General features: G+C 48.6%; 1 protein-coding gene across 1 annotated transcript; it reads right to left on the reverse strand.

The window, feature by feature from the left end:
- Positions 1-861: 861 nt before the first annotated feature.
- Positions 862-15,875, reverse strand: LOC135392728 (carbohydrate sulfotransferase 8-like). Its single transcript, XM_064623452.1, has 2 exons — positions 15,659-15,875; positions 862-1,871 (listed from the first exon to the last, which is right to left on the reverse strand). Exons 1-2 carry the CDS (start codon positions 15,737-15,739, stop codon positions 897-899), a joined length of 1,056 nt encoding a protein of 351 aa, XP_064479522.1. The 5' UTR covers positions 15,740-15,875; the 3' UTR covers positions 862-896.
- Between the last annotated feature and the right edge of the window lie 225 nt (positions 15,876-16,100).

A 16,100-nucleotide genomic window follows, 5' to 3' on the forward strand; every position in this document is an offset into this window, starting at 1 on the left:
TCGCGTTGCTGTGTCAAGGTATTTCTTTGATCAGTAGTTCCTTTCATTTGTCTACTTTTATGCTTATTTGTCCTTTCTTATTATGAGCGAACAGGACGGGGAAGCGTGTCGTAATGCTAGGTGCGACCAAGGTCGTGTGCTATTTGTACGCGAAGTGAAAGGCGACTATAGAATTCGTGATAGTGCCTGTGCCACACAGGCACGGAAAACGACATTAAGTGCTTATTGCGGTAAATTGGTAATCTTATCCGTGCTGGGCTGCACGAACAGTTTTTACGATTGTTTGCGTCTATGTAATCTTGCACTCCGTTTTATAACAGAGGACGCGCAGAAGGTCGGCACCACGAAAAGCGGAAACTCGTCCGGGTGTGATATCGCGGCACGTTTGCACATTGGATAATTAGTTTTTCGGTGTTATGTTGGTTCTACCCCCAGTGACGACGACGCAGATGGGGGGAGGGGGGAATGGGTTAGTATTCGCCTCTCCAACTACCTGTAGAGGCGCTCGCATCGTCTTCAAGATGGCGGAGAAAAGAGTGATTGCCGATGGAGAAATCAACGTGATTCATGCCTTCTTCCACGAGACACGCTTCAAAAATTGTACAGATAACATACTAACTCGCGTGTCGTTTCCCGCTGTCTTCGTTCACGCCGCTCTTGTGATATACATTTACATACGTTACGACATACGTTATACATAGAGCATTTTTCAAATTCGGCCCGTTTTTAGGCGCGCACGATATACACCGGATAATACGGTAGTTCATTTACTGCCTCTGCTGGGGTCCGCAAGCAGCAAGTTGGAGAGGCACGCCTCCCAAGTGACGCCATCTGCGCCCGTTCACCCCAGAAACAGCGACGTCGTCTTGCTCCTATTTATTTCATTCCTATTTACACTACGGTTGAGCAACGTCCAGGTAAGGCTCCACTGAATAACCAAACAACAAGAAATCCTTAAAATATACCCTATACAGGCTCATCACAGCGCTGCGCGACAACTGGGAAAAATGGTACAATGTATCATTAGCAGTATTGCTCGGTCCCTTGTTTTCCCAGTTGGTGTAGTCTCTTCCCAGAAGGCGATAGAAATCTGGCAGGTCATCGAATGTGCCCACCAGATCGTATTGAACTGTACAAGGCGCACATCTATCAGAATACAACTGCCAGTGAAGATCGTACTGCTTTGGACTCGTCTCTAGCAGAAGGTGTACGAATTCCCGGAACGTCAGCATGGACTTCAAAGTGTCCACTTCACGTGCTCCTCTGAGCCTCTTCATCAATCTGTTCCAGTAGGTACGGTAATAGTAATTCCCGGTCTTGGTGCCACGCCTTCCTTTGTCTTGAAAAAACGATACGAGCCTCTCGAACGGATGCCGCACAAACATCACTTTAAACGCACTTTCAACTTGCGACAAGGAAGTCTTTCCGTGACGCAGCAGCTGCGGAACTGCCAGCGCCGTCTTCACGTACGAATGCAAAGTGTTCTCAGTGTACCGTCCATTGTGACTTTCGTCCAAAGTGAGTAGGAGCTTCTTGAGACTCGTGTTGGCAACCTTGGGTATGGAACAGTAAAGGACGTCGCGCACGACGCCGCTGAAGAGCAAGTGCAATCGTGTCTTGTAGGCCAGGACGCGTTGGCGAGCCGCGGCGTCCGGCGCAGGTCCCTTGAGGATGTCTTGGAAGGTTCCGCAGGCGAGGCGGACGCGGTCGGTGAGAGGAATACGGGAATGTTTGATGGCTTCTAAGGAGCGGAGCGCAATCACTCTGGCGGTGACGCTCACAGCTACAGGGCTGGCGTTGCCCGTGGCGGATGCATGTAGTTGCGACTTCTTCTCCTTGGCGACTGGGATGGAGCTGTTGTAAGTGGTTTTCTGTAGGAGAAAGAAGGAAACGTAAGGATTGAAGAGGTAGTTTTGTGGAGCTCAGCAAGAACCGAGCACCACGCTTGTACGGATCAAACTACAACAACCGCGGAACATCAGCTAACAACTGTCTATAACTAGTCTATAACTATAGTCTATAACTATCAACTGTCACTGTCAAACTACGACTGCGGAACATCAGTCTGAGAAAGCAGTTTGCACGAACACGTGCCCCGATCTTGATGGCTCGCTTTGTCGTTAGCTAGGGCAAGCGCGCCACAGTTTATCAGATCCTTATCATGCAAGCCGAGATCAATGGCGCGGCGCGTTTGCCCTATAGTTTTCTCCCTTTGAAATGCCGTGTCCTTTATCTGGTCGCCTAAAGTGTCAGCAATCAAAAAAGAAACAGCGTCGTAGTCACTTAAAGTGCTGTAGAACAATGCGGTAGAACGCTGAGTAATCCCGCGTACATGCACGCATGCGATATTCCAATCTTTTCCCTTTTAAAGCGATAGTCCTATCGGCCTATAAACGCCGACAGCCGTCTAGGTCCGTCCGTAACAGTTATGGAGAGAGAAAAGAAAAGACAGACGAAGATAAGAGAAAATAGGACGAAGGAGAAGATACGAAACTGGTGTAAGCGTCCGAAGATCAGGAGCAGGATAGCCCTATAAGGATCCTGCATTTAAACGCGTGTGTCAGAATGCCTGAAGATGTCCAATCTTGCTTTTTTTTTCTTTTTCAATTGTTCATTTTCTTTCCTGTCATTTCATCATTCACCCCACCGACCAGTAGTGGTCGTCCTACAGTCAACTGCAACGTCACGGAGTGGGCGGCTCCACATTCGTGGAGCCACAATCTCGATATTATTTTTATATCCAGTCCAATCCAATCCAGTCCATTCATATAAAATGTCGCAGATGTCGCAAGACAGTGCCGTATTCTTTCGGGACTTCGGCGAAACAGTTCGGTTGTTCTTCGTCGTCTGCCGTTCGTATCTACAGGGTATTGGGTTGCGTATTTTTGCGGTGAGAGGCAACATTTCGTGAACTTCTGGATAAAGATGGTATAGTAGCATATGTTCGTTCAGCACTTGCAAAGCAAAGTACAGCAAGGGTGATAAGTTAGGCTCGTTTCGGTTTCAGTACAAACGACTGAACTCAGAGCAGAAGAAGAAGTCCAATGTTTACTAGCTGCTCTTGCATAGAACACCGGTACTAAACTTGTTCTAGTCTGTGATGACAGACGAGGACATCCCCCCAGGTACAATGTTGCATCCCGGACCTTCAGGTTTAACACTTTAATTCTGTGATTATATGGCTGGTCTTCCACGATGATGCCAATACATATATATCTGTGATTCGTCGAATCAGTCAACAATATAACCCGTTACGACCAACGGAGAGAGCACGCATATGGTTTTATATAGTTGACGCCATGATTGACAACCAGTTACTACTGTGCCAGTTATACCCATGTCACACGGCAAATTGAATGTCATTCCCAGCGAATGAGATTCGCACTGAATGGCATTCGTTTCGTATCACACGGTGAAATGAAATGGCAATACATGCGAATGATATTCGCGTAACGAATGAGTTCGGGGAATTCCTCCGCTTTTCCCTCTCGCACTGACAGCGTACCATCGGTATCAAAAACAACAACGATAAACCGTTCGAAGAAATGAAAGACGAATGAAAAGTTGTACTTCAATATTTTACCACGAGTTTGATAACTTTTTACACGCAGGAAGGAAGGCTAAACACTGTTTTTCGGAGAACTACCCTCCTGCCCAGTCGCCACATTGCCAAGTGCGATGCAGATAGGTCTTTGCTTGTGGTACTTAGCCAATTAAGTGTCTTCAAAACGCAACGATTTTGTGAAATAATCTAAGGTTTCGCTAGTTTCGAGCAGAAGAAATAAAAATATAACTAATGTACCTGTATAATGCTTCATATGTTCGGCCCTGGTGTCTTAATTATCGACACTGACATCATTTGCGAATGACATTCTGTTTCTTCGTGTAGCTCGATGGAAGACAAACGAATGACATTCGATGCGATTGTCATTCGCTGGGAATGCCATTCGGTTTGCCTTGTGAGAGGGGCATTAGCCGAGCGGTGGCGCCAGCTCTTTCTGAAAAGGCCATGGAAACGGCAGATTGCCGTTGGTAGCAATGTAAGGTCAATCATCGTATAGACCTTATCCACATGTAACACATACACACTGGCGGCTGACGGGAACTATTTGCGTGTGCAAACAACTCGAGAAGTTATCACCCGGGAATGCACGATGTTTCCAGATTCTGTTAGTGATAAACGGCCAATTCCACTCGGAATATGAAGCACACGTTACGTCGGACAACCAAACCTGTTACGCTTTCTTCTTTCTTTCTTGCACGACAGAGGGAAATGATTCACATATCTGCAGCTCGCCACAGGTAATCGCTATTATCTGCAAATGTGTGTGAGCGGCGTGTAATATGGAATCGTGCATGGGAGCGTAGAACATATAAGCTATGGATTTGCGCAGCTGCTCCTTCTAGAACATCACGCCCGTTTACTGTATAGCTGTGAAGTTATGAAATCTTGCACCATGGATTTATGTGGCTTGGTCTTTACTACGCGACTGTTTGCAGTGCTTCCAAGGGGGCGAATATGACCGGTGTCGGTGAGAAAGCGAGAGTGCAGATATATCCTAGTTTCCAGCATACAATGTCCGCTCAGTTGAGAGGTCCGGGATCACGTTCTAGGGCGACATATGCACATCAGCTTTCGTGGGATATTTTCACAAACTTCTGATCGCTTGAGCCTAATCACGTATATAAACCCATAGATCGAGAAGTTACCCGTCAAAAAGAAGTCGTTACGAGTTAAGTTACCGTGTGAAAAATGTAACTAAGTTAATAACGCAGTTCTTCAGCCCGAAATGTAACTCGCAGTTACGGAGTTGCCTAAGAAAAAGAAGAACTTGTTACTTCCAAGTTACGTCCGACACAAAACAGCACTACATAGGTGCAGCGCGCGTGAGCGGTTGAGTTCGACCTCGAGTGGCCTGCGGAGGAGTGTAACATGCTTAGATAGTTTTCGTTTATGTTCAACGATTCTAACGCTTTGCATCTTACTCCCTGTGGGCGCACAGCGGTTAAGCTTCATTTCACAATGGCAGCGGTTCTTACTTCCTGAATAGAATACTGTCATAGATTGAATATCACGTTTTCTGGCATAAAATGCCATGAAAGAACCGGAGAGAAAGCAGGAAAATAAGCGGATGTGACTGAAAAGCGAACTAAAAGTAACTTGGAACTTAGCATAAGTTACTTTGGCAAAGTTACCTGAAAAAGAAACGAGTTGCTCACGGCACAAAAGTACCGAGTTAAGTTACAAGTTACCAAAAAAAGGGAACTTAGTTACAGTAACGAATTACTTGTAACGAGTTACCTCGAACTCTGTATAAACCAGTCCAGCTAAAGGTGTAGCGCAGTGGTTCCCAAAGTGTGGTCCGCGGACCCTCGGAGATCCCCAGAGTGTTCGTGGGGGTCCGCGACGATCCCGGAGACCCCGAAGACCGTTTTTGCGAGTGCTGGTCACGTCATCTCTGAGGGGGACGATATTGATACAAGACGATATATGATACCAAAGAAGACAGAAATAACTACCTTCTCGTTTCTTGCATGGCGGTGCCTTGTTTGTTTGTTTTTCCTTTTCTTCCTTGACGTCCCTTATTTATGTCAACATGAATCGTACCTAACGGGGATCCTCGAATGGATCCATTGGTTTTTGGGTTCGACACAACGAGAAGTTTGGGAAACGCTGCACTAAGCCGTCTTCAAAAAGAATAGTGGAATCCGGAAATTTTCAGCCCACACCAAAGTCCACGTCCACGATCAACACCGTGCGAAAGCATGGATCAGGTTGTTGACCAATTTCATCACAAGACTCCGCTTCGGCGCCGCACGCTCTTTGCTAGAAGCAACGAAGGGCTTGAACTTGACGCAGTGCCACTACGGATGACAGTACCTGTGACCCCACGCCTGGTCACTTGGCAGCGTGCCTCCCGCAACGAGCAGCTACACCAAAAGCAAGGCAAATAGGGAGCACTCCAAAGACTCCAAGGATTAGGTACCAAGAGCCAGACCACAATCTAAGCAAGAAGGGTCTTGTGTTGCCAACTTTAGGATGGGACAAGCGCAAGCTTGCTCAGATCACATGTCAAAAATAGTACTGCCCTCGCCCTAAAAACGAATGCATGCACTATTTTGTCTCCCCCACGGCGATCATTAGAATGCCGGCCTGAACGGAGACGGCCGTTTCGAGCTTGTTGACTCTCATCGGCACAGCGTCTTCCAATGTAACAGAGGCCTTGGTTCCCACTCTTTCCGTCATGGTTGCTCTGCAAGAGGAGCAAGAAAAGAGACGCACAGAACCGGGCGTAGTTCATATTGCCAACTGTAGGATGGGACAATCGCAAGTCTTGCCCACATCATGTCTCAAAAATAGTACTACCCTCGCCTTACAAACGAAGAGCAGGTCTGTGTTCAAGAAGGGTGTGTGTATTGTCATCAAGCAGGAGAGAGAGAGAGAACTACCTATGGCGGTAGCCCCTTTTTTGCACAGATCCTATCTTACATACCAGATAACAACGCTTCAAAGGGATATTGCTTTTTGTACTGCCACATCATGCGGACAATCCTGAAACTCTGGAAGAGTCGCTACGGGGCAGTACAGTCCTAGTGAGCTTACTAGAACTTGATATGCCACTCACCATGATCATGATCAAAGAGCCGAGTCGCTGTAAGCCAGCGGCGAAAGCACTCCACAGACCCGAATAATGAGTGCTCATGGATGTGCACGCAGCCCGGCTCTCACTGCCTGGAAAATAGCCATGCTCCCAACATCTGGGCCACCGAAGGCCAGCCGACACCGGCGAGTCCAAATTTGGAAGCTGATTTCCGAGATCAGCAATGATGACTGCTTCCGCTCTGCACGTACGACCGGCAACGGCTACAGGTACCTTACGGTGGCCCAATCGACTGCTGAGAGCCCAAACATTTGCGCCACCCTACTGCACAGTAAAAGTGGAATATGGCATCGCAAAAAATAATGTTCTACAGTCTCAGACATGCCACAAGACGGACAACTGTCCGTGCGCGACATATCCGAAAACGGTGCAAACGTTCACGCAGAGGAAGGACACGCTGGGCCAGCTTGCACTGGAGAATATCGCGCCGTGCATCAAGCCAGCCTGCAGCGATACGCTACGAGGCGAATTTCAATGGCACTGCTGGCTTGCGGGACCCGGTCGCATTTCCCTGAAGGCGGTGTAGAAATCAGAGACGCTCCACAAGGAAATGTCTTCACCTGGGCATTGGACACGGAAGCGCCGCACAACAGCAACACAAAAAACTAACTACTAAATAAACTAACTAAATACTAACTAGGACTAAAATAAGCAGGGAGTATTTCCGCCATTGGACGAAGCTCGGGGCTCTCTAGGAACCACCTGGCGGAGTATCCTAGAAAATACTGTACTAACGCGCAGGCCGGGTGCTCCGACGCACGGAGCGCCTCAAAGAGAATATGCGATTGAAGCGCCAAGCACTTTTCTGGCACAGCTGGTACTACCAACCCATCCAGATCACGGCTCCCGTGTAGCTGGGACCTACAGACCCATTCAGCGGATCCGCCCCACAGAAAGCGGAACGCCTGTCGTGTGATAGCAGCTTGTATTACCGCTGGTGGGGATGAAACAGCCGCTAAAAACCACAAGCGACTGTAATACCATGCTGCTAGCAGTCGGACCCGAAAAGTAATGAGCAGATCAACGGCTGAATACATATTTGAAACGGTGCAGCACAGGTTGGCTGAACATTTAAAAAAAGAGCGACACTTTTGGATCTGTTCAATTTTGCTCCAGAAACTGTACCGTAGTCTTCAAATGCTTTCAACCCCGGCTCTAGGGAACTCTAGCGTGGCAGTATGACGGAGACGTCGTCAGCGTACACAAACACAGGTGGTGGGCATCTATTAGGTAGCCTTAGGCTAACTGAGAGAAAACACAGTCTCTCGAGGAGAGGGTTGATGGCAATGGCATACAAGGCATGGTAGAGAGGGCATCCTTGTAGGACACCACGAGTAATGTCAAACGAAGCGTGGGTATTGTCAAAAAAACGAAGGGTGTCTTGTCACCAAGCGAACTACCTATGGAGGTGTGTATTGTCATCAAGCAGGCAAACTATGGAAGCGAAAGAAAAATTCTTTCCCGGAAACAGTACTGAAGTACTAAAACAGTACGGAATTGATACTGCCCCGACGACCTTGTTATCGGCCGCGCCGTTCAAAGACACGGCCCACCCGGGGGCGGACCGCGTTATCAAGGGGCCCCTGTCCGGTATATGAGGGGCCGGTTCCCATTTGCCCCCCTCCACCGCTTACGCGGACTTGAAGGGAGTGTATTGTCATCAAGCAGGCGAACTACCTATCGAGGTAGTCCCCTTTGCACTGACACTAACTGCACGTTACAATACCACAAGCTAGATAACAACACTCTCTAGGAGAGTTGTATTGTTGACTGATTAGATGAGTCACAAAATTAGTGAGCCCATTTTCCTTATCGTTTTAGCCTACCACTCCCTATATCCTTAATTTACTGATTTGCTTTATTTTCCCCAGCCAAGCCAACAACTGTCTGGGAGAGTTATCCGGAGGAAGGGAGAGAGATATATGTATTGGCATCATGGTGGAGAGAGAGTGTACTGGCATCAAATGGAAGGCCGGCCACAGGGACCGAGAGATGTTGTTTGGGAGAAATTTATTCAGAGATCAAGAAAAGATCTTCTCGGATTTCGTATTGCCAACTGTAGGATGGGACAAGCGTAAGCTTGCCCACATCACGGCTCAAAAATTCCGGATTTATTCAGTATGTATTGGCATCATCGTGGAAGACCAGCCATATTGGCTGGTTCCCTTTAACGCAACAAACGCACTAGTCTACAACCATCGCAACGCCAACACCCGAAGAGATATTGTATCGCCAACTGTAGGATGGCACAAGCGTTAGCTTGCAGTGGGCAAGCTAACACCCGAAGAGATATCCGTGGATTGGGTACACAAACGGTCTCAAGAGCGTCTGCGCCGGTGCCGAGCTCGGCTAGAGACAGAGATAGAAGAACAACAACATTCCCGGTGTGCGCAGCAGCAGCGTCAGCCGGGGTAAGCCAAAAGAGAAGTGTCCCTCAAAGTTCGCGCGCTTGGTGGAGCGAGGATCTTTGTAAAGTCGTCTATTCCTAAATGTTTGGCACTTTCACTCGATTACACGAGCTGAGCAGCGCCGCCTGTTTGACGTTAAACAACAGGACGAGACGAAGAAAAAACAAGCTGAGGCAGCGGAAGCTGAGCGCCTCAGGAAGCTGAAAGAGGAAGACAAGATCAAGGAAGAACGGAAGCTGCGATTCCATAAAGCTCGCCCTCTCCCAAAACATAGAAGACCATCTCCCAAAACGTAGATGCTCTCGCAATCTGTGCAGCCATTTAGAACAAACTTCTAAACTGCTTGTCATAGCTGTGTATACCAGCAGCCCCTCGTGAACTACTGAACGACCTCGTGAACGTTTACAAGAGCATTGTGCTCGCACACTCTGTCAAACTATGATGTCTGCTCTCGTGGGTATGACTGATGTCTCGTGAAGATCTGTGCAAACCGTGACTGCATGTCATTATGGCATGCCATTATGTCTTTATTGCGCTGTTTCACCTTGACTTTGCTTGTATCAGGGCAACGGGTAATCACATCAAACCATGTAGCGCATTTAAAATAAATACGTAGTACCCACAGATAAACTTTGCTGCTTGATAAATTGTTCTGTTGCTTTGGACGGACAAGTATAACAGCTGCCACATTTCAGTCCTTCGATGTTCTTAGGCAGTTTGAGACTGCTGTTTTTCTTGTTCTGTGTTAGCGGCGCGGAGCAACTGTGGCTATGAGCAGCGTACAGGCGTGGACGGAGGACAGCAGGAAGGAGAGGGGGACAAGGGGGGGGAATATGTTTATTAAGAAAAAGAAAGGAAAGGTCAGCCAGACGAGGGTCGGCTTGCTATTCCAAACAAAAGGGAAGGGGAAGGAAAGAAAAATAAGAAAAGAAAAGGGGAGGAAGGAGGAGAAAAGGGGAAGAAAAGAAAAATAAGAAAAGAAACGGGAAGAAAAGGAGAAGAAATGAAAAGAAAAGAAAAAGAAGAAAGAGAAAGAAGAGAAGAAAAGGAAAAGAAGAAAGAAAAAGAAGAGAAGAAAAGGAAAAGAAGAAAGAAGAAGAAGAGAAGAAAAGGAAAAGAAGAAAGAAAAAGAAGAGAAGAAAAGGAAAAGGAGAAAGAAAAAGGAGAAAAGAAAAGGAAAAGAAAAACTGAACTAAAATACAAAACTAAAACTGAAAAGTCACACACACAGTCACACAATCACAAGGCGTTGACAAGGTTCGAAGGAGGAGCGCTGTGGTGACTGCCCACTGGGCCGAGAGAGAAACACAGGGCTCACAGAGAGCCCAGGAGACCCGTGTTACGCAGAAAGCGGAGCACCGCTTTTGTGACTCTCCACTGGTTAGCTCGCTGCACAGGGCCAAGGAGTGTTGCGAGAGAAACGGCTGTCCGTCCGTCCGTCCGTGCACCCAAGCTCTGAGAGATGTTGCCAGAGCACGGCCCGATGATGGTGGTGACGCTGACAGTGGAGGAGCTGATGAGAAATATCGTCTTCTACACCGCAGCATGGGCAAGTGGGAGATGAGACGTGGCCCATTTTGAACAGGAGTGAACGGGTGAGGGCAACGTTCAGCCGGAGACGATGTAGAAGGGTCTCCTCCTCGCGGGTACAGCGGCAGCCGATGACAAACTCCAGTGAGGGGTCGATGGACTGCAGGAACGCATTAGGTCGGATAGCGTCTACAAGAAACTGGCGGGTGCCGTCGCCGCAGAGACGCCGTATAAGCAGGCGGCACGCAGACAACGGGAGCGGTAGTAGGGGCACCGGCGTGGCCGCATCAAGCGCGGCGCGTCTCGCAGCCGCGTCAGCACATGTGTTTCCGTGTAGCCCTGTATGCCCGGGTACCCACTGAAGGCAGATACGGTGGCCGACCGAGGAGAGTTGGGCGTACTCCTGGAGTACCATGGTACGCAGATCGCTCACGACACTCGGGTGGTATGTGGACAGGAGCGCCAAAGACGCCTTGCTGTCTGTGAGGACGACCCACGCATCAGGCACAGATTCAGCGATATACCGCAGAGCGGCCAGCAGTCCGAGCAGCTCCGCATCCGTGGAGGACACTGTGTAGGGAAGTCGGAGGGCGAGGTCACGGTTTTCCTGCGAGACGTAGCAGGCCGCTGCAGATGACTCCTTCGCTACCGATCCATCAGTATAGATGGCGCGGCTCAGAGGATAGGCCGAACTGAGATGCTCGAGCGCGAGCTGGCGGGCTACTGTCACAGGCACATCGTTCTTCCTCTGGAGGCCGGGAATAGTGGAACAGGTCTCGGGTCTTGCAAGCGTCCACATCGCAGGGGCGTGCAAGGGCAGGGAGAACTGTGCAGGAACGGACCCTTTGAGGCGACCGAGAGCACGACCGAAGTCAGAGGCTGGGCAGTCTTCGTCGACGTGGCGAAGGTAGTGGAGAGGGTGCCGAGTAAGGTACCGTGCGAGAACACTGAGGGTTGCCCCGTCCCGCAGGACATTGATCGACGGTTCACGTGCCTCGGCTAGGACAGAGTATGTCTCGGTGGTCGAAGGGACTCCCAAGCAGACGCGGAGGCTCCTGGCTTGGCTAAAGAGGAGATCTCGATTTCTGCTTCGGCTGATACCGTGCAGGATGGGAAGGCTATACCGGAGAGAACCCAGCACGAGGGATTGGTGGACACGGCGGAGGTCAGAGAAGGATGGGCCCCATCGCAAACCAGCGAGGCAACGAAGAACCGCCACGTAACTGTTAATCTTGGTTGTAAGAGCCGTAATGTGGCGAGACCAGGAAAGGTCACGGTCGAGTACCACGCCCAGGTACTTGCAGTACGGGACAAATGGCAGTGGTGAACCTTCAATGACGAGCGGGAACCTCGTGAATGATCGACGAGTGAACACCATGGCCACAGTCTTGCTGGGTGAAACGGAGAGACCGCGGTCGGCGAGAAACGCGACGATCATATCTAAGCCTCTCTGCAGTCGATGCTGAATGGTGTCGCGGCGAGCGGCAGATGTCCATAAGCAGATGTCGTCGGCATATAGCGTGAGGCGCGTGTGGTGGGGCAGCAGGGCAGGAAGAGAGGCCATGATGACATTGAAGAGGAGGGGGCTGAGCACACTTCCTTGAGGAACGCCTCGGCTAACAGGGTGGGGGTCAGTGTCCCCCTCAGTGGTCCGAACAAACAAAAAGCGGTCGCTCAGGAAGTCCTGGATCCAAAGAAGGGGAGCGCCTCCGATACCACTTTCTTGCAGTGTCGCGATGATGGCGCTATGAAAAACGCTATCGTACGCTTTCTTTACGTCCAGGAAGACGGCACCAGTCATGCGATCTTCAGCTCTTGCCTGCTGCGTCTCAGTCACTAGGTCGGTAACATTATCTATCGCCGACCGACCCTGCCGAAAGCCTTGCATTACTTCGGGGAAGAATCGCACGGTCTCGAGGTACCAACTCAGGCGGCTGAACACCATGCGTTCCAACGTCTTGCCCACGCAGCTAGTAAGGGCAATCGGACGGAAGGAGTCAATGTTGCGGGGTGATTGGCCAGGCTTGAGAATGGGAACAACCATAGCGGTCTTCCAGACTTGAGGGACGTGGCCCCTTTGCCAGCTGGCGTTGAGCATCCGCAGGAGGCAAGCACGACCTGAATCCGGAAGGTTCCGAAGCGCTTTATAGGTAACTCGGTCCGGCCCGGGGGATGTGTGCTGAGGGGAGTCCCGCAGCGCAGAGTCCATCTCCAGAAACGAGAACGGAAGATCCAGAGCCGGCTCCGCGGACGACGCCAAAGCAACTGGAATGCCGCGGGCCGATAGTTGGTCTGTTGGGGACAAGGGGGTTAGTATGCGTCCTGGGCCGACTTCAAGGGGCTCCGTGCCAACATTCGTCTGTGATGTTTTCATATACAGGATGTTTCACTTAAGGGTGACCCCTAATTATTTAAAAAAATGTACTTGAGATAAAAATTAGAAACCTTCTGCGTCATACTTGTGAGGTTTTTGCCACCCAAATAGGTGGTTTCCATCAGTGTGCCTCATTAATTTGTCTAATCAAAGAAAGGTTACGTTTTTTTTGTGCAAATTAGAAAGCCCACGGCCACAACACCCCATTTCAGTCATAATTACAGGATCTTTCACGAGCTTTCCACAAAAATTCGACACCCGAAAACTTGCCATCTCTGCAAGCCCGTTTTCGGATTTCATCAGTGGCGGCAGCTATCGGCAAGGCCCGAAGACACTCTCACTGCGCATGAAAGCAGCATGAGAAAAACAGAAAAAAAAAAAAAAAAAAGGAAAGGGAGGGCCGGGACCGGCCCAATCACGCATTTTGTCTTCGCAAGCTTATCTGTTCGTAGCCATCTGTTACCGATAATCACCGACATCGGATGTTCTGTGCTGTTTCCTGTGTTGTCCTTTCCTCCTCCCCATACTTCAGGCGGGGCAACTTGAACGAGCGCGCCTTGATGAGCGACGGTTTTTCGGGCAGTTTTTACGTGTTTTCGGGTGTCAAATTTTTGTGGAAAGATCGTGAAGGATCGTGTAATTGTGACTGAAATGGGGTGCTGTGGCCATGGGCTTTCTCATTAGCGCAAAAAACATTACCTTTACTTGGGAATTTTTTAGTTCAATTAAGCTAATTAGACAAATTAATGAGGTACACTGATGGAAACCAGCTGTGTGGGTGGCAGAAACCTTTACAAGGATGACGCAGAAGGTTTCTAATTTTTATCTCAAAAATAATTAGGGGTCACTCTTAAGTGAAACACTCTGTATGTCATATACAAGGTGTTTCACCTAAAGTGATAAAAAATTCTACCTGGCGACGTACTCGCCGGAGGATTGTGGGACTTTCGGCACTTACGTTCTGGAAACTTTTGCCGCTATCCAGGAAGGCTTTGGACAATTTTTGATTGAGGGAAATTTATTTTGTTCAATTGAACTTTGAAAATTGCCAAGCGACCCTCACTTCTTTTTTACAGAAATATGAAGTCCCCCACGGATAACCACAGTCACAATAAAAACTATGCACAGTATCGCAGCAGAAATAGTCGAAAAAAATTAGTAAAATTCCGCTTTAGCCCCGCCTGCTTGATTGTTGCAAAGAAGAGCGCAAGGAAGGTGCGGGGAGTGGAGGAAGTGTTCCCGCCTCTTGTTTTACCTTCCTTTCCCCCACTTTGACCTTGATACTGGTGACAACTGTCTTATCACAAAGAAAGCAAAACATCCGTCTTACCACAAAAACAACCGTCTTATCACAAAGAAGGCAAAACAACCGTCTTATCACAAAGAAAACAAAACAACCGTCTTATCACAAAGAAAACAAAACAACCGTCTTATCACAAAGAAAACGAAACAACTGTCTTATCACAAAGAAGGCAAAACAACCGTCTTATCACAAAGAAGGCAAAACAACCGTCTTATCACAAAGAAAACGAAACAACTGTCTTATCACAAAGAAGGCAAAACAACCGTCTTATCACAAAGAAAACAAAACAAATGAAGGCGAGGACACTTTCTTTTTCAGACGCACATTTCCTGTGCGCTTCTTTGCGACAATCAAGCAGGCGGGGCTAAAGCGGGAGTTCCACTAATTTTTTCCCGACTTTTTCTGTTGCGATACTGTGCATAGTTTTTGTCGGGTCTGCGGTTGTCCGTAGAGAACTTTATATTTCTGTAAAAAAAAGTGAGGCTCACTTGGTAATTTTCAAAGTTCAACTGAAAAAATAAATTTCCCGCAATTAAAAATTGCCCAAAGCCTTTCTACATGGCGGCAAAAGTTTACAGAACGTAATTGCCGAAAGTCCAACAATCTTCCGGCGAGTACGTCCCAAGTTAGAATTTTTGATCACCTTGGGTGAAACACCCTGTGTGAAACTGTTCCACTCCTTCCTGGTGTCCTCTATCCACCTGTCCACGTCTGTATCCCCCTCATAGCCACAGTTGCTTCGCGGCGCTACCACGGAATTAAAAAAAAAGAGAAACCATATATGAAATATATGAAAATTAAGGTCTGTCTTATGTACGTTAGGTACTTCGATGAAAGAGTACCTGCGAAAGTAAAGGGTACAAGAGGTCGGGAGTAACGGGCCCTGTTACGGTTCCGTTATGCCCGAAGAAATAATAGGGAGTTTTAGTGGCATCGTACGCTATCGCATTTGCGTACGTAAGAGATACCAGAGAGTTTTAGTACATCGTACTCAAATGCGATAACGTACGTAACAGATAGCATTGGCGGTTCTGCGCTCTGCGCGAAGCTCTCTTTGTGTTATGCGCGTGAGCAGGACCATCAGCGCTATTCCTGACGTACGCAAAGACGACAGTGTATTAAAGTATTAAAACTCTCTCGATGTATTAAAACCTTCTACCATTGGTGGTTATGCGCACGCGCAGAACATGAAGAGAGCTTCGCGCACTGCGCAGAACCACCACGCTATCCCGTAGATAAAGGCGATAGAGAGTATACGACGCACTGCAACTCACTCATTGCTCCAGCTAACGAATACTGCCGATGGTGTTGTTCTCGTTACCGTTATATCAAAACCGTTACTGCCAACCCCCACCATATTACGCACGAACAGACAGCTTACCTGCATGTACACCGTACACCCGACCACGAACACCATCCCGACTCCAAACATAACCACCAACCACCGCCCCCGCGTCGACATCCCTCACGAGCATTCCGGTTGCAAGAGCAGATGACGAGTTTCAACGCCCAACTTAAACGGTACGGCGTCCGATGCGAGCAGATGAACTTGACGTCGGAAAGGAAGGAGGCGTGTGTACACCTCTTGCTGCAGCTGCACTTGCAAATTATTCGCCGGGCGAAAATGAAATAATAACTTGCGCTCTCTCCGAGCGGCACCGACTTGAAGGATCACGAAGTTTTCTCAGCTTTTCGGAACCTTCATAAATACGACTGCGGGCGGGAAGGCGATTCTCTGTATATGAGATTATAAATCAGTCAAAGGAGTCCACTGTGTGATCGCTCTGGGGCTAAAAACGTTCCAAACAAGGTCTTTTAAATAT

This window comes from Ornithodoros turicata, chromosome 4 (genome assembly GCF_037126465.1).
Source record: "Ornithodoros turicata isolate Travis chromosome 4, ASM3712646v1, whole genome shotgun sequence".
NCBI classification, from domain to species: Eukaryota; Metazoa; Arthropoda; class Arachnida; order Ixodida; family Argasidae; genus Ornithodoros; species Ornithodoros turicata.